A 16,484-nucleotide genomic window follows, 5' to 3' on the forward strand; every position below is an offset into this window, starting at 1 on the left:
CACGCCGTATAATGGTCAATATAATCATCATTATCACTATCAATTTTTTATCATCATCATCACAATGCAATCTTCAGTCAACAAAATCATTTAATAGTTTCGGATCTCTTGTCAAATACTGACTGGTTCGCAAGGGATCGATGTCATCAGATGCAAGCAACATAGCAAATGAGTAGCATACATATATGTCTATCTATACAAAACCAATTCAAGCAGAAACATTAGAATAAGGATCGAACAATAAAAGAGAAGGCAGTTTTGAATTTTCTGGGCTTAACACTTAAACCCATGGCAAACTGAGAGAACGATGATGAGAATCAGTGCGATAATGATGGCGAGCACTATGAGTTTTATCTTCATGTTCTGAAGCCACATCTTTCTTCTCATCTGCGTTCCTGTTGTTCTGAAATCTTGTGCCTGTAACAGTTGGAGTTTAGTTAGACACAAGATACGATAATAGGATGAGCCAGCTGTGAACTCAAAAAGCATGTTTGTCTTTGTGTGTGAGTGTAGACATATAAATGCAGGACATAAGGGCATGAGAGAGTATAACCTGTGAGCGAAGATTTTCGGTTTTGTCCACCAAAAGCTCAATTTTCTCACCACGGTCAAGAACCTGCAAATAATGAGTTGCATATGTATGCGGTGTTACATTAGTAAATTGGACAATTCCCTTAAGATGTGATGCATTGAATAATTAGTAGTTACCAAACCAAGAGATTTCACAGTAACTTAGTATTACTAAATGAGCTCTTTCGGATGGGTCAATCATAGATATAAAGATATGCATTGCCGACGAGAAAAGGTCGGATTCAAACCTTCTCAATGTTTTCCATCATTACACCCTTAACTTCTGACACTTGCGCCTTCACCTTAGCAAGCTTGCTAATCTCATCTGGATGATCCATGCAATACTGCATATGCTCTTTCAGTTTAGAGCTTCAGAGTTACCAAAAAGAGTTAGTCCACGAAAATAAAAGAGAAAATCATCGATATCAATAGACAAGATCAAGAAAAAAGTATACCCAAACTCCTTATTCAAGCTGTTTGCTTGAGCAGTTGCAGCTTTTCCACCACCATATCTCTTGTTAAAATCCTCTTTTACTCTTTCCAAAAAGGCCATCGGAATTTGCCTCCCAGCAGAATCAACCGCAACAACACAATAGGCTGCACAACAGGAACAAAATCAATCTCACATAGCAGATACAGCAGAAGACATTCTCTTCCGGGATAATCAGGTGACATTGATTCAATTTGAAATTGATATGGCCAATCAGACCCCAGATTCATTGAAAAATAACGCCACGCGACCTAGGAAACTATATGCAAATAAAGCAACCAGTAAAAACCCTATCCCAGATCAATGTTGGTATTCTTCCACATAGTATCAACCAAAGCTACCACGGATTCCATCCAAAAACTGAGTGATAATACAAGTAAGACTCTGCAGAGATCTGTTGCAATTAAAAAAATACAGATCTAACCCTAAAACCTTGGTTCATGCGGTTCCTCAGAGAAATCAGACTACTCAGAATGCAAAAATCCACACGAATCGATAGATAAAGGTTAGGAAAATTAAGAGACAAGCCAAATAAACCTAGACACAAATCGATGTAAGAACCGAGTGGTGTAAGGTTTAAGAATACATCAGAACCTATGCATAGATCAAACGATAACGGACTTACTGAATCCATCTTCGACAAGGTAGTTGAAGGTATGACCGTCGCAGTTGTAGGTGAACTTGTTGTTGGAAGACGGAAGCTTCTGGAGGCACTGAGCAGCGATTGAGGTGAAATTACCTTTGAAATCAGTGAACTCCACGAGGATCACCGTGCCGCGAGCGACGAAACTGTAGATCAACGATTGTTGCGCCATTTTCTCTTTACCTGAATCTCCGATCCAATCGACCGCCCGATTAGAGAAACTTTATGGCCGGTCGCGGAAAAAAACTACAGATCTAGAAGACTAAACAACAACAAATCGAGGACTAAAGTGGACAAGGGAGAAGAAAAAGTAGGAACGGAGACAAGGGTAATGTAGTCATTTAACGTAGTCAGATTGGGTAAAAAAATAGTATAAAGCCTAGAAGTTAAGGACTAAAAAACAATTTCAAAAGCTCGAGATCAAATCTCGAGAAATTTGGACCCGCCCGGATTCAGCCAAAAAGCTCGCGGACTCTGCGGATGGCACAAATAGTAATTTACCAATTTTAGGACAAGTTCAGGTCCCATGGTCGAAGAGAAACACAGAGTCTGTCTCTGTCTTCCTCAAAATATCTTCTTCTTTTCCAAATTCACCATTGAATATTGATCCCAGTCTTAGCTCAGTTACTACTAATTCTTATTGACACTTGGATGTTGACAAGAAACAAATTCTAACTCAATTGACCGGAGCTCATAGCCATAGACTCATAGTATCTGTTACAGCAACACAAGTAGAAGTTCTACCATTTATCTAATAGTGTCTCTGCATTTCTCTAACCACACTATGTTTTTTGTAACGTGTTCCTATATATTTGATCAACCTAGGTTGTGATTAGAACTTAGAAGGTTGGTGAATTGGAATGCAAGTAAAGGTTATGTTGTTGCAACATTATCAATTGAACATTCTTTAAGTAACATTACTATCTTTTAGAAATTCTCAATTACAACCGAAAACAAATGAAATAAGTGTAACGTATAAAATTTAACAGCTCAATATCCTTTACACATTGCAATTTTCTTGATAAAAATCACTATATATTCGAATAAGGTCTATTTAACATTTGAACTGAATTCGAGCCGTAAAAAGGTGAAAATACGACTAATAATTAGACATAAATATTTACAACAAAAAAGGCAATTAATTAATTCGACAATACAAACGATAATGTTTCCTTTTATTTTCTTTATATATATAAAATTCAAAATTTGAACGTTAGCAAAGGGAAACTTATCTTCTCTGGTTTCTCGCGCAAATCGAGCGTTCTCAGATAGTTTCTCTTCTCCGATCTGTGCGTCCTGCTCTCTCAATCGCTACCCCTCGTTCCCTTGTGTATTTTTACATCGTACTAATCTCTCTGATCAATTCGATTGGCTTTTTTTTGTGGTGTTGTTAGGGTTCGTTTTTTTTTTCTTTTTCTCATCTGGATAAAAGGAAGAATGGGACAACAATCGTTGATCTACAGCTTCGTCGCTCGCGGTACGGTGATCCTCGCCGAGTATACCGAATTCAAGGGCAATTTTACGTCCGTCGCTGCTCAGTGCCTCCAGAAACTTCCGTCATCGAACAACAAGTTTACCTACAATTGCGACGGTCACACTTTCAATTATCTCGCTGATAATGGCTTCAGTAAGTTTCCATCTCCCGATCTGAAACACGTTCGCATGTTGATTTCGCTCTGTATTTCTCTGTTTATTCCACGATTTCTTTGTTCGTTTTTGAATGCTTAGTTTCGATCTATATATATAGTTCGCGATCTCTTTGGGTTTCGAAGGATATTGGTTACATTCGATTCTTGTGGAATTGTTTACATATGTGAATCCTTCCTTATGTCCCGATTCATAAGTTTTCGGGCCAAATATATGAAGAGTCTTAAGCATGTATAAGGTTATTTTTCCTTGCATGTCTTAGTCTTTGGTCATTTGATATTTTCTTCTGTTATTGTTATTACAGCCTATTGTGTTGTTGTTGTTGAATCTGCTGGGAGGCAGATACCAATGGCTTTCTTGGAGAGAGTCAAGGAGGATTTCAGCAAGAGATACGGTGGTGGAAAGGCTTCCACTGCTAAAGCCAACAGCTTAAACAAAGAATTCGGGTACTTTTAACATTTATAATCAGCATTTCTTCAATTCCATCTTTGTAGATGTGTTTTCAACTGGTTTTGTTGTAATGAATGAAGGTCTAAATTGAAGGAGCACATGCAGTACTGTGCGGATCATCCTGAGGAGATTAGCAAACTTTCCAAGGTTAAGGCTCAGGTGACTGAAGTGAAGGGTGTTATGATGGAGAATATTGAGAAGGTTAGACTAAATTATCCATGTTTTCCTCGAAACTTCTCACGTGTTAGCTGAATGTGTTTTCTGCAATTCAATCCTATGGTAGGTCCTTGACCGTGGTGAGAAAATCGAGCTATTAGTAGACAAAACTGAGAACCTTCGCTCACAGGTTAATAACCAAATCTCTAATACAGTATAGAGACACTACATATAGACTCTTATCAAGTGGTATAACATGCTCTTCTTTTTCTGAATTTGTTAAAAGGCACAAGATTTTAGAACACAAGGAACAAAGATGAAAAGAAAGTTGTGGTTTGAAAACATGAAGATAAAGCTCATAGTCTTTGGCATCATCGTCGCTTTGATTCTCATCATCATTTTGTCGGTTTGCCATGGCTTCAAGTGTACTTAAAACTCGATTCCGATGGATCAGACCACCCACATTGCTACTAAGTTAATTAGAATCATCCCGGTATAGTTATTCCCTTTTATCCTTCTCTTTTGTATTTTTCCTTCTTCTTTTAGGCAAACAAAAAGTGACTTGGTACCAAGAATGATACTTAGGAAATCATCTGTTTGGAAGAGAGATTTAAGCTCTTTCTTGTGTTTACTTATTATATAGGTTAGGCCATTATGCTTTTGTAATGTACAAGTCTAATGATCGGTTTTAATTTCCTTTAACTAAATTGACACATTATCTGATAGTGCTCTATTTTATGGATATAACGTCAACTACTTGGAATGAGATCATTTGACATTGCAGTAATAACAGACAACAACACCCAAAAAAGCTTACAAGAGGTAAACTCTCTATTGACTACATTCTTCTACCCATAAAAAAAGTTCCTATTCAGTATTCAAACCATCAATCCAAACACACAGAGAATCATCAACAAGCCAATTGATCTCTCAGTGGTAAGATCTCTTCGAAAATCGGAAGTCTTCTTGTCCTATAAGGCCTCCTCCATTCCTTCACAAACTCATCAAGTCCTTCGACAACTGCTATCTCATCCATACCAACTTCACATTCCACAGACACAGAAGCTAAAGCCGCTGCTTCTTCTTCCTGTGGCTTTAGCTCACTCAATAGCTCTTGAACCCGAGCCATCAACCTCGGATCACCAGACCCTTCTTTGTTCTCTGTTAGTACATCGCGAAAGATAATCGTCCTCGCCTCATCCTGCTTCCCTTGCTTAATGAGACATGTGCATAAATTGCAAGCCTTGTTTGCATCTGGCTCTATCAATTGCGCTTTCCGGTACACAGCTTCAGCTGCTGTATAGTCCATTAGCTGCATATAAGCCCATCCCAAGTTCCCCTGTAACACCACATTCATTCAAATCCATCAGCTCATTGATCAAGAGACTTGAGAAATATAATCAAAACTAAAGACTAGCAGTGAGATTAATCTTACCAAAATCCTAGAGGTTTCCTTCTCGACCGTGACCTGAAACTTCTTGCCATGAGATCTCGCAGTCTTTGTTGGTTTGCCATTGAATGCTTCTCCTTGATATATCATCCAAAGCTTTTGCTTCAATAACTCAACTTGCTCTTCTATTCTCCCACATTTCTGCTCCGAAATTCGGAAACCCAAGTCTGTCAATTTTACTATCTAATAAAACAGTAACCTAGAGAAACACGAGAATGGTATCGGCCAGAGTTTATTTACCTTATAGAGATCGATGAGGACATTGTCTAATGATTCTTGAGCTTGTCTGGAACAAAGATCTCGAAAGGATTGAATAGCGTCAATGGCTTCTTCAGCTCTGTTCTGTTGTTTCATCAACAAGGCCATGTCTTTAAGAGCACTATCCACTCTATCTCTCGCTTCAATCGCTCTCCAAAACAACTCTATCGCTGCTTCTGCATCTTTCTCCACCAACTGAAAACAAACATCAAATCCAAAATCTAAATCAGTTTTCTCAGCCAAATCACAAATGTAAACTCGATTCCGTTTGATAAAAATCACAAAGTCGTATATATATTCTTTACCTGAACATGCTTCGCTCGGACATAAGGACTGTCTCCGTGAGGCAACTTATGGACAACGTTGTACGCCGCCGCCGACGAGTCTTGTCTCTCATCTCCTACTCTCCTCTGAATCATCATCATCGCAAACTCTGTATCTCTGATTCTAAAAGAAGAAACCTACTTTATCTCTCCTAAATCCGGTAACACCTTTTGTCTCTCTCTATGCCTATGAGGTTGTGCGTGAGGAAATAATTATATTGTGGAAGAAGAAGAAGGAACCTAGACAGATTCTCGTCCTGGTACATTATCGTCAACTGGATCTAAAATACCGCGGGCTGGTCGTTTTTTTAACCTATAAAATATTGCCACGTACCATATCCGTCCCCATTATTCTCACACGATTTCGACTTGGCCATTTTTTTTTCAAATCTAGTTCATGGAGTAGTTGTTATTTGTCCTCATAAATAACGCCCATCCTCAACTGTATTCTGCTGAATATATATATAGAAATTAACAAAATATATACTGTGGTTTTCATTTTTTTTAAGAGATATTTCGCCCACTGTTTCTAGAAAATGGTTATTCTAATTAATTTTGTCGGTAATTCAAAATATTTATATAAAAATGTCCGATGGTTTTTCCAAAGTCTGAATTTTTTGACCGGTGAAAATCCGTTATGCTTTTATTATTTCTCTAACATTTTCCCTTTTATTAGATCTTATGATATTCAATTTTTTTGTTTTGGATTTTTTTTTTGATAATTTTGTTTAAATTAATGTTCAGTAATTCCATAATTATGTGTGAAACTCAATGTTGCATGGAAACGGAAACAGAAACGTGGAAGCGAAACGTTTCGAAAACGGGAAACGATTTTTTTCTAAAATTAGGGATCAGAAACGTTTTGGAAACTTATATAATATATGTATATATATAACATTAACATAAAACTATAAAAAATGGTTTAATTAAACAATACAAGTCCAAAACATTAATATTAAATAGGTTAACTAAAATTCTAAAATATAAAGATCAAAAGATTCAAGTTCAAATATTTAATTTTTAGACCAACAATTTCATTCTCATTTTTATTAGTTTAGATCATATAAAGATGCTTCCAAATCTAGTTTATCGATAGAAAGATCTTAAAACTCAGAGTCTTCCAAAATTAGTTATATGTATTATAAATTTTAATATTTTTAACTTTTATTTATTAAGTTTCCAAAGTCAATAAAAAGAATTTGTCGCGTTCTATTTTGGAAACGTGAGTTTCCATCGTGTTTCCAAACATAGATTTTTAGGAATCGTGTTTCCGTGACGTTTTTCGTGTTTCCGAAGAGTTTCGGAAACGGACCTCAAAGAGAGTTTTGATGCAACATAGATGAAACTAGATCAAATCATAGCACCTAACGTCTATTTTTATTTTTTGGGAAACGTTATATCAAAACAATTATCTCGTTAAGTGTGCATTTCGAAGCAAAGAGATGGGCCTACGTGTTAATCAGGTGGCCGTACGTGTCGCGTTTACTTTTCGCAAAAGACGACTTGGCTTTGTTTTAAATTAATATTGGGTCCAACAGTTTTTTAGTTATTCAATTTGGCCCCTTTTGTTTGTTTAGCTGTAAATTTGTGAATAAATCCTTGGTTCAAAAATATTACGGATTTGTTAATGTACCATTATATTTTGTAACAAAATCTTGTGGAAACATTATACTCCCAAGCTATAGTGGCTTGGTTGCATGAAAAGAAACCAAGAATAGGGTGAAAATGTTACATTTAAAAAAGGTGTAAATAGGCTAATGGAAACATCATCATGATAATTCATTCCAACGCCACGCCTTAACATACTTTGTTAGCTGTTATTATTACCATCTATGGCCCAAATGCATCTATCATCTTTTTTTGTTTGTGTATAAACTATACTAGATATAGTAAGTTGTGTGTATAAATATTGATATACTAAACATGATCAAGTTCATATTTCATTATATATATTTTTGAATGAAGTGCATATTTATACGTACGTACTACGTTTAGTATACACAATGACACATGGACAGATAGATACTCTCGTATACAAACAAAAAAAAAGTAGATGACAATGCAAGTTTAGGCGACACTTATTAGTGATATACACACATATTTAGTATATTGTAGACACAAATAGAAAGACGATGATGGACGTTCAATCGGTTGGCTATTGAGCTAATTAGTAGCTAAATGTTTTTTTTTTTTGGTTTTGGCAGAGAGCTAAGTAGCTAAATGTTACTGACAAAATTTATGGATTTTGTTTTTGATATAGTTGGCGATGATTGATATGGTTTATATAGTTTAAAAGATTAGAACTAGTGCTTCTTGATATAATAATTTAGAACGCTCATCTGGACCAACTACTTCTACATTGTTTGTTTAAAGATCCAATACGAACTCAAATTTTCTTTAAATGAAACCGAAATCGAAAACTTGTTGAAATAAAAAGCAAGAAAACCCCACAAAAGCGATCCATATGCCAAAAATGCATCATTGCCTAAACCCACAAAACATTAAACACTAATTACTCTTTCTCTCCTTTTCTCATGCCTTTCTTCTCTCATTTTCTTTCAAGCCTAATCACACAAACCCCAAACACAAGTTTTTTTTTAAGTTAAGAGAGATTCTTTGTCTAGTTTGCGTTCGATTGAGTACTACGGGTGACTGGGATCATTAGTTTGGACCACCTGGCGACATCAACGAGAGAAAAGTGTTCGGCTTTAGTCCGGTCTTGTTACGTACCGTCAAGGACTACTTGTTCTGACGAAATTATTAATAAATCCAACACGAAAGACGAAGATGGTCAACTTGGCTCCCGAGGAGGAGGAGGAAGACGGCGCCGACAGCATCAACCGCCTAAGAGACACGGTGGAAGAAGCTGCACGGCCGTCTCCAGCGAGCCTTGCCGTCTCAAAAGCAACCTCAAGATGAGGACAGAGGCCGAGAAAAGCTTGGAACAGAGGAAAGTAAGCTGGCCTGATGCTTATGGCAAAGATATTGCTCATGTTCAAGAGTTTGAGCTTAGGTAATCTATACACAACCACTAAATTTTTTATGTACCGGTTATTAGGAATACCTTTAGATACCGGTTTACCTTAGAAAGACGTTAATCTGCGTTTGTGGAATATTATTTGCAGCGCATCGGAGGACGGAGAACATGCAGGAAATTCTAGAAGAAAATACTGTGGTGTCTGTAAAATCCAGTGACATTATTATCTTTTTGTGTTACGTGTTTTGTTTCTTAGCACTGTGTCTGAAATGTGTTGATTTTAGTAAGAGAGTTTTTCGTAAATCCATCATTGAGTATAAACACTCAACTTTAAGGAACTCGAGCCGCTTGAGAGTCAGAGTTTATAATCGAAAACAATTCTCGATCTTTCTACAAGAGATCTCATACAAAGTTTTCAAGAATCTCTATCAATTTGATCTCATACCAACAATTGCTGCTTATTCCAAGATGATGATGATACAGAGATATAATAATCATCTCCAACGATTAAAACCAGATGACAAAGAAAGAATCATAATTAAGCAAATATAAAGTCACAACAACATTAACCCACATCACTCCCTCAATTTCCCCCGCTATATTTAATTGAATTTGTTTTTCCCCTGGTTTATTAGTACAAGAACCAGGAAAAAGGTTTGATTTGTTTTTCACTTTTCCAGTAATAATAATCTGCTAGATTTTTCCTACTTTGAGTATTTATGTTCTCAGAGACAAAGAAAGATCATTTCTTACTTGTGTTTTCTTTTTCTTCAGCTGTTCTGAGATGACTTGCCCTTCTTAGCTTTATTCTTCTCTTGGACCTTCTTTTTCTTCTCTTCAGCTGTGATCCAATTGTATCCTCTTGGAATTGCAAATGGGTCTTGATCGTTTTCGGCTTTACCAATGTTAAACCCTGCAGAGCTCGAGCTTGTTGATGGACGTTGGCTCGGTGTTTTGATCCATTGAAACCATGAGGAGGATGAGTTTGATAAGCTCTGTATTTCTTCTCTAGGACTGTTCTTCACCGAAGAAGTTGGACTAGATGGCGGTGTAACAAACTCATCTTCAATAGCTTCTAGCTCTTCAAACTTTGTAAATGTGACGAGTACTCTAATCGTAGGAATTACGGGAATAGCAACCTGCAATTAAAAATCCAAATGAAATGAGCAAAAACCTGGACAAAAATGATGATTCTGAATTTCTGATCATAGAAGGTTATAAACAGACCTTGACTGGGAATGTTCCCGAAGGTAGTTTTGTGGTCATAAGCTCTCTCAAACGCCGAATTGCTTTGACTTTGTTTGCAAGGATATCGAGCAATGGAAGAAGCTCTTTTGTCTGTAATGGGAATCTCTCTGAAAGCCAAAGAACCGGTCTAAGCCCTTTCTTGTACTCATTCTCTTTGCTTCCTTCTTTTCGCTTGCTACTTCCACTGCCTTCTGATGTTGAAGCTTTTGATGAATCCCTTAATCCCCGGTTTTCGTCCCTCACAACAGTCTCAACCGTTGAGTGTCTTCCCGGTTTTATCGGTCTTCCTCCACGAGATGGAGAATCATCGTCCCCAAGAAGATCGCTTACTTTCTCATCGACACTAAGTGAACTTCTTGGAGGAACACTACTTCGTTTGTGCCCTTCCTCTCGTTTCCTCCATCCACTGAACCATCCTTTCTTCTCCTGTTTGCAATACCCGTTTCCATCCGTTACTGGAATCTCTCGATCCTCGAAAGAACAACTATTCTGCTTTTGAGAAATCCTAGAGCTCTCGCTGTTAGAAGATTCTTCCGGTGAATCCAACTTGAGTGCTAACTCCAGCTGCCTCTTCTCGTCTTCCGTCAAGATATCTCCAAGATCTTCGCTTTCTGTATCGTTTTCTTGATTAGTGTTTGAGAAAAGCTCCTCATCGGTCATTGCACCTGGTACTCTTCTTGATTTTATACTAACAACTACATTGTGCATATCATACACTTTTGCTTTCCATTGCCCAACCATTTCTGTCTTCTCTTGACGCCTCCATGTTAATTGCGGGAAGAGAACAGCTTGAGTAACATCGATCCCGGGTCTGAAAATGCTAGTTTTGGACATTGCGGCCACTTCTTGACGAACTTCTTCTTCTGATGCGGCAGCTCCAGCACCGTCTAGAGCATTCATAATCTCCTTATCCTTATGTGATATCATCAGAAGAGAACCGGAAGGAACTTTACCATCCTCTGACCCATCTCCAAGAAAAAGTATAGTCTGATCTGATCTTTGAATCCTGAAACCATCAAACCCAGCTAATGTCATATCCGCTCTAAGATTGGCACCCCTCTTCCAAATCTTATAAGTATCCGAAGGAGCCACTCTGGAAATGAAAGGTATAACAGAACTCTCGAAATGGAAAGTGATCTCCATATAGAAATCTCTCATTCTATGCATTGTAGCAAGAAGCCGAGGCAGCCTCCTGCACCATTTAGCCCAAGCTAGAGGCTGATAATGCCTAACGATAATCATAGCGATCCTCTCTTCTCTACCACAAATAGCTTCTTGTAGAGCGCTCCATCCGTGCTCATTCTGCAAGCTCCAATCAGCTCCTGCAGCCATAAGCATCTCTGCGGAGGTCTCATCACCGAGCTTTACAGCCAAATGAAGAGCAGTGTCTCGGTTAACTACATCACGCCTGTCTATAACAGCTGCAATTGAATCCGCTTTGGTCTCTTCAGCTACAGAAGCTGCTTCGTTTTTAACCTCAGACGGGTCACGCATCCTCGGAAGAGCGGATAATAGTTTCTTGAGACCGGCATAATCCCTTGTGACAACAGCGTGATGAACAGGACTGTGACCATACTTGGTAACATCAATGGTGCTTGCCATATCTCAGTAGTGGGATATAACAAACAAAAGCGCTTTAAAAAGACTCAATCTTTCACAAGGAGAAACCCAACTCAAGTTCCATCATCTTAAAACCTAAAACCCTCTCAACTAAGAAACACAAGTCTAAAGATTGCAATTTTCGACCAATTCATAACCCTATTTGTTGCAACTCTCCGATAGCAAACAAATCTGAAAAATTGGAGATAAAACCCAAAACCCAAACAAAATCCCCAAATGCCTAGAGTAAAGCCGACAACTTTTAACAGATATAAGACAGTAAGAATCGAAATTCAATCATTCAAACACCCGAAAACAGATCGAAATTCAAAACCCCAAACCCAGAAACAATTTGCCGAAAAAGGAAACTTTTTTGTATACCCAGATCAAGAAGCAGACCAACCACAAATGAAGCTAATCAGCTGCTGAAGTAAGGAACTTTATGTTATATCTCCGTATTTGAGAAATGATTCTAGCCTTTCCCCGAAAGCCAAAACAAAAAGAAGCCTCGAGATTCGTTGCTTCCGAGGAATCAGATCCGACCCAGATCGGGGAAAACCCACCCGAGAAGATTTTGTTATAGTGGGAAGAAGAGATCTAAACAAAGACAGAGAGAGAGAGATGATATGTGACACGGTTGAAAGAAAGGAATAACTTTTAGAGGCAGAGGAACCGAAGATGGACACGGTTCCTTTTGACTGTCTCCAATGGGAAGGTTCAAAGTCCGGTCGAGAAGCTTACATGGATTCTGGGAAAATAACTATTTAGATACGATAACCGTTAAAAATATTACGACAATGAATAATCAATATTAAAAAATATCGTAATAAATGAATATTAAATAGTCAGATTTGAAACTAAAAGTCATAGAAAAAATTAGCATAAAATATAGTAATACACAAACTAGCATTATTAAAAACGTAGGACTAAAATTGAAACAAAACAAATAGTACTATGTTATATTGGATGCAGAAAAAGCCAAATTGAAGGAAAAAAGAGAGGATATTTTCTCGAATAAATCATTAAGAAACCGCCAAAATAATTGGTTTTGAGGCAATTGGTGACTTGATTATCCCAATAAATGATTATTGTACTATGTTTTTGTTTTCTTAGTTTTGCTATTAAACAAATCCCAAACAATCTAATTTCTGACTTAAGACTTAAGACGGTTCTACCAAATCTAATTTCTGAAACACAATCGGCTTTTGTTGAAGGCCGCCTAATCTCGGATAATATTCTTATCGCGCAAGAGATGTTCCATGGTTTAAGAACAAATCCGTCTTGTAAGGGCAAATTTATGGCTATTAAAACAGATATGAGTAAAACATATGATCGGGTGGAGTGGAAATTTATCGAAGAATTATTACGAAAAATGGGTTTCTGTGAGAAATGGATATCTTGGATAATGTGGTGTGTAACAACGGTCCAATATAAGGTTCTTATTAACGGCCAGCCTAGAGGACTAATATTACCAGAAAGGGGTCTAAGACAAGGGGATCCTTTATCTCCCTATTTATTTATCCTTTGCACGGAAGTGCTAATTGCGAATATAAGAAAAGCGGAAAACGAAAAGTTGATTACGGGCATAAAAGTAGCAACAGCAAGTCCTCCGGTTTCTCATCTGTTATTTGCAGATGATAGTTTGTTCTTTTGTAAAGCCAACAAAGAGCAGTGTGAGGTAATTTTAAGGATCCTAAAGCAATATGAAGCGGTTTCGGGACAACAGATTAACTTCACAAAATCATCAATTCAGTTTGGTCATAAAGTGGAAGAAGCAATCAAGCCGGAAATAAAAGCAGTGTTGGGAATTAATAACCTTGGCGGCATGGGCTCATATTTAGGGTTACCGGAAAGTCTAGGAGGCTCGAAGACAAAAATATTTTCGTTTGTTAGAGATAGGTTACAAACAAGGATAAATGGTTGGTCGGCAAAATTTTTATCAAAGGGCGGAAAAGAAGTAATGATTAAATCGGTAGCTGCGGCATTACCAACTTATGTTATGTCATGCTTCAGACTACCGAAAACAATTACTTCTAAACTTACAAGTGCGGTCGCAAAATTCTGGTGGAGTTCAAATAGTGATTCTAGAGGTATGCATTGGATGGCGTGGAACAAACTGTGTAATAGTAAGTCGGAAGGTGGACTCGGTTTTCGCAATGTAGATGATTTTAATTCGGCTCTACTGGCAAAACAATTATGGCGGTTGATTACGGTCCCAGATTCTCTATTTGCGAAAGTTTTCAAAGGTCGGTATTTTCGCAAATCCAATCCTCTGGATAATATTAAATCATACTCTCCATCCTATGGATGGAGAAGTATATGTTCAGCTAGATCTCTGGTTAATAAAGGACTTATTAAAAGAGTCGGATCGGGGGCTTCCATCTCAGTTTGGGAAGACCCGTGGATTCCAGCTCAATTCCCGAGACCAGCAAGAAGCAACGGTTCTATTATTGACCCGTCGTTAAAAGTTAATAATCTTGTAGATACACGGACAAATTTTTGGAAGATGGATCTCTTAAATGAGCTCTTTATTCCGGAAGACGTCTCTCTGATATGCGCTCTGCATTTGGGTGCGCCAACAAAGGAGGATACTCTAGGTTGGCATTTCACAAAATCCGGAAAATATTCAGTTAAATCTGGATATCATACGGCCCGGCTAGAAAACCAGGAAAATAATTTGTCATTTATTGGCCCACAAATCAATTTACTAAAAGCACATACTTGGAAAGTGCATTGTCCGCCGAAGCTACGTCACTTTTTGTGGCAAATGTTAGCAGGTTGTGTTCCGGTCACAGAGAATCTGCGGAAAAGAGGGATAAATTGTGACATAGGATGTGCAAGGTGCGGTGCGGAAGTGGAAACTATTAATCATACAATTTTTGAATGCCACCCTGCACGGCAAATTTGGGCACTTTCGCAGATACCTACGGTTCCAGGAACGTTTCCTTCAGCTTCTATTTATGCAAATTTGGACCACTTATTTTGGAGAATACCCTCAGAATTCGATTCAACGTCATATCCTTGGATAATTTGGTATATCTGGAAAGCACGAAATGAGAAGCTTTTCGATAATGTGGATAAAGATCCACGTGAGGTTTTATGTTTAGCGGAAAAAGAGGCACAATCGTGGCAGGCAGATCAAGTCGAGCTACATGCTGAAAATCTGGGTTCGTTGGTTCAGGATACTCGACCTCGAGTAAGGGATATTTCTCAGGATACCTCTTATTCTGGCCATCGTTGTTTCATAGATGGATCGTGGAAAAAAAGTGATAAATTTTCAGGTACAGGCTGGGTATGTACCTTAGTTAATGGAGAGGCGCCAACCATGGGAGCTGCAAACCTGCGTAGAAGTCTCTCTCCCTTACATACCGAAGTGGAAGCTCTTCTTTGGGCAATGAAGTGCATGATAGGTGCCGATAACCAAGATGTGGCTTTTTTCACAGACTGTTCAGACCTGGTGAAGATGGTGTCTTCTCCAACCGAATGGCCGGCATTTTCAGCGTATTTGGAGGAGTTACAGAGCGACAAAGAGGAATTCACAAATTTTTCTTTATCTTTAATTTCTCGTAGTGCAAATGTAAAAGCGGATAAATTGGCACGAAATGTTCGTACCGAACCGCATCACATCACGTATGTAAACAACATTCCTCAGGAATGGCTCTTTTGAGTCTTAATTAATAGCGGTTGACAAAAAAAAAAAAAAATCCCAAACAAGTACGTTGTCCCGTATATGTTAAAGTTACGTACGTGATGAGAACGTTCAATGCGTTTAAATTGATTTCGAAATATATAGCAATTAAATTTAAAATCATAGACTTAGAAAATTCTATTTATTGTTGAAAGGTAAAGAATGCCATGAATTTCAACCTGTATTAAGTAATCAAATTGTTAACATCAGTTTGCAACTTTGCATTAGTTTTTATTCAGCTGAAATTTAAAATATTTCTATCAAACGTAATACGTTGAAATAAGAATTATACTGTGTTATTAAAAAGGGAGACTCACAAAAATGCCCCTTTTTCAATACTCTTTTTCAAAAATGCCCTTTTTGGCTGTCCATTTTTAAAAATACCCCTTTTTATATACAAAATGACTAAATTACCCTTCTTTTAATAAAAGATATCACAAATATATAAAGAAATATAACAAAATTAGGTCCACAAAATACAAAATATTTTTTGGCGGGAAAAGTGATCCTGCAATTTTTCCCGCCAAAACACTTGTAAAAATTTGTAAAACCTTTAAAATACCTTGTAAAATTTTCCCGTTAAATTTTTTCCCGCCAAAATTTTTTTTTTGCGTTAAATTTTTGGCGGGAAAAATTTACAAGGTATTTTAAAGGTTTTTTACAGGGTATTTATAAGGTTTTACAATATATTTTAAAAGGTTTTACAACGTATTTATAAGGTATTTATAAGATATTATAAGATTTTACAAGCTATTTTATAAGGTTTTACAAGTTATAAGGTTTTACAAGTTTTTTATAAGGTTTTACAAGTTATAAATACCTTATAAAACCTTATAAGTACCTTGTAAAACCTTTTAAAATACATTGTAAAACCTTACAAAACACTTGTGAATACTCCGTAAAACCTTTAAAATACCTTGTAAATTTTTCCCGCCAAAAAAATTGCGGAATCACTTTTCCCGCAAAAAAATTTTTTGGCGGGAAA

The 16,484-nt window shown here is 37.3% G+C and overlaps 5 protein-coding genes across 6 annotated transcripts; 2 read left to right on the forward strand and 3 right to left on the reverse strand.

Annotated features, from left to right (window-relative positions):
- Positions 1 to 43: 43 nt before the first annotated feature.
- On the reverse strand, positions 44 to 1,875 carry LOC9328301 (vesicle-associated membrane protein 721). Its single transcript, XM_002892193.2, has 5 exons — positions 1,686 to 1,875; positions 1,026 to 1,167; positions 819 to 939; positions 554 to 616; positions 44 to 417 (listed from the first exon to the last, which is right to left on the reverse strand). The coding sequence occupies exons 1-5, from the start codon at positions 1,873 to 1,875 to the stop codon at positions 274 to 276; spliced, it is 660 nt and encodes a 219-aa protein (XP_002892239.1). The 3' UTR covers positions 44 to 273.
- A 1,018-nt stretch (positions 1,876 to 2,893) lies between these two features.
- LOC9328302 (putative vesicle-associated membrane protein 726) lies at positions 2,894 to 4,660 on the forward strand. 2 transcript variants are annotated; one of them, XM_021013525.1, is made up of 6 exons: positions 2,903 to 2,992; positions 3,098 to 3,330; positions 3,655 to 3,796; positions 3,881 to 4,001; positions 4,084 to 4,146; positions 4,243 to 4,660. In XM_021013525.1, the coding sequence occupies exons 2-6, from the start codon at positions 3,141 to 3,143 to the stop codon at positions 4,387 to 4,389; spliced, it is 663 nt and encodes a 220-aa protein (XP_020869184.1). In that variant the 5' UTR covers positions 2,903 to 2,992; positions 3,098 to 3,140; the 3' UTR covers positions 4,390 to 4,660. The 2 variants fall into 2 exon arrangements, with proteins under 2 accessions (XP_002889523.1, XP_020869184.1); XM_002889477.2 differs by having other exon boundaries at positions 2,894 to 3,330.
- A 34-nt stretch (positions 4,661 to 4,694) lies between these two features.
- LOC9325588 (protein SULFUR DEFICIENCY-INDUCED 2) lies at positions 4,695 to 6,324 on the reverse strand. The gene is made up of 4 exons (XM_002892194.2): positions 5,970 to 6,324; positions 5,647 to 5,859; positions 5,392 to 5,547; positions 4,695 to 5,295 (listed from the first exon to the last, which is right to left on the reverse strand). Exons 1-4 carry the CDS (start codon positions 6,087 to 6,089, stop codon positions 4,867 to 4,869), a joined length of 918 nt encoding a protein of 305 aa, XP_002892240.1. The 5' UTR covers positions 6,090 to 6,324; the 3' UTR covers positions 4,695 to 4,866.
- Positions 6,325 to 8,774: 2,450 nt separating this feature from the next.
- On the forward strand, positions 8,775 to 9,302 carry LOC110224799. Its single transcript, XM_021012017.1, is given in 2 exon segments — positions 8,775 to 9,000; positions 9,113 to 9,302. A coding segment is annotated over 1 exon segment (171 nt). The 3' UTR covers positions 8,946 to 9,000; positions 9,113 to 9,302.
- A 134-nt stretch (positions 9,303 to 9,436) lies between these two features.
- LOC9328304 (ankyrin repeat domain-containing protein 13C) lies at positions 9,437 to 12,632 on the reverse strand. The gene is made up of 2 exons (XM_021012016.1): positions 10,192 to 12,632; positions 9,437 to 10,103 (listed from the first exon to the last, which is right to left on the reverse strand). Exons 1-2 carry the CDS (start codon positions 11,812 to 11,814, stop codon positions 9,735 to 9,737), a joined length of 1,992 nt encoding a protein of 663 aa, XP_020867675.1. The 5' UTR covers positions 11,815 to 12,632; the 3' UTR covers positions 9,437 to 9,734.
- Positions 12,633 to 16,484: the final 3,852 nt, after the last annotated feature.

Source organism: Arabidopsis lyrata, assembly GCF_000004255.2.
Source record: "Arabidopsis lyrata subsp. lyrata unplaced genomic scaffold ARALYscaffold_1, whole genome shotgun sequence".
NCBI lineage: Eukaryota > Viridiplantae > Streptophyta > Magnoliopsida > Brassicales > Brassicaceae > Arabidopsis > Arabidopsis lyrata.

Excerpts from the sequence above, each read along its gene's own strand:
- LOC9328301 (XM_002892193.2), bottom strand. The coding sequence starts at position 1,875 with ATGGCGCAACAATCGTTGATCTACAGTTTCGTCGCTCGCGGCACGGTG. Across the intron at positions 940-1,025 it reads AGCTTGAATAAGGAGTTTGG|CTCTAAACTGAAAGAGCATA; the intron begins GTATACTTTTTT and ends GTAACTCTGAAG. Across the intron at positions 418-553 it reads CCGAAAATCTTCGCTCACAG|GCACAAGATTTCAGAACAAC; the intron begins GTTATACTCTCT and ends CAACTGTTACAG.
- LOC9328302 (XM_002889477.2), top strand. The coding sequence starts at position 3,141 with ATGGGACAACAATCGTTGATCTACAGCTTCGTCGCTCGCGGTACGGTG. Across the intron at positions 3,797-3,880 it reads AGCTTAAACAAAGAATTCGG|GTCTAAATTGAAGGAGCACA; the intron begins GTACTTTTAACA and ends TAATGAATGAAG. Across the intron at positions 4,002-4,083 it reads TGATGGAGAATATTGAGAAG|GTCCTTGACCGTGGTGAGAA; the intron begins GTTAGACTAAAT and ends ATCCTATGGTAG.
- LOC9325588 (XM_002892194.2), bottom strand. The coding sequence starts at position 6,089 with ATGATGATGATTCAGAGGAGAGTAGGAGATGAGAGACAAGACTCGTCG. Across the intron at positions 5,548-5,646 it reads TCCTCATCGATCTCTATAAG|AAATGTGGGAGAATAGAAGA; the intron begins GTAAATAAACTC and ends ATTTCGGAGCAG. Across the intron at positions 5,296-5,391 it reads AGGAAACCTCTAGGATTTTG|GGGAACTTGGGATGGGCTTA; the intron begins GTAAGATTAATC and ends GTGGTGTTACAG.
- LOC9328304 (XM_021012016.1), bottom strand. The coding sequence starts at position 11,814 with ATGGCAAGCACCATTGATGTTACCAAGTATGGTCACAGTCCTGTTCAT. Across the intron at positions 10,104-10,191 it reads CGGGAACATTCCCAGTCAAG|GTTGCTATTCCCGTAATTCC; the intron begins GTCTGTTTATAA and ends TTTTAATTGCAG.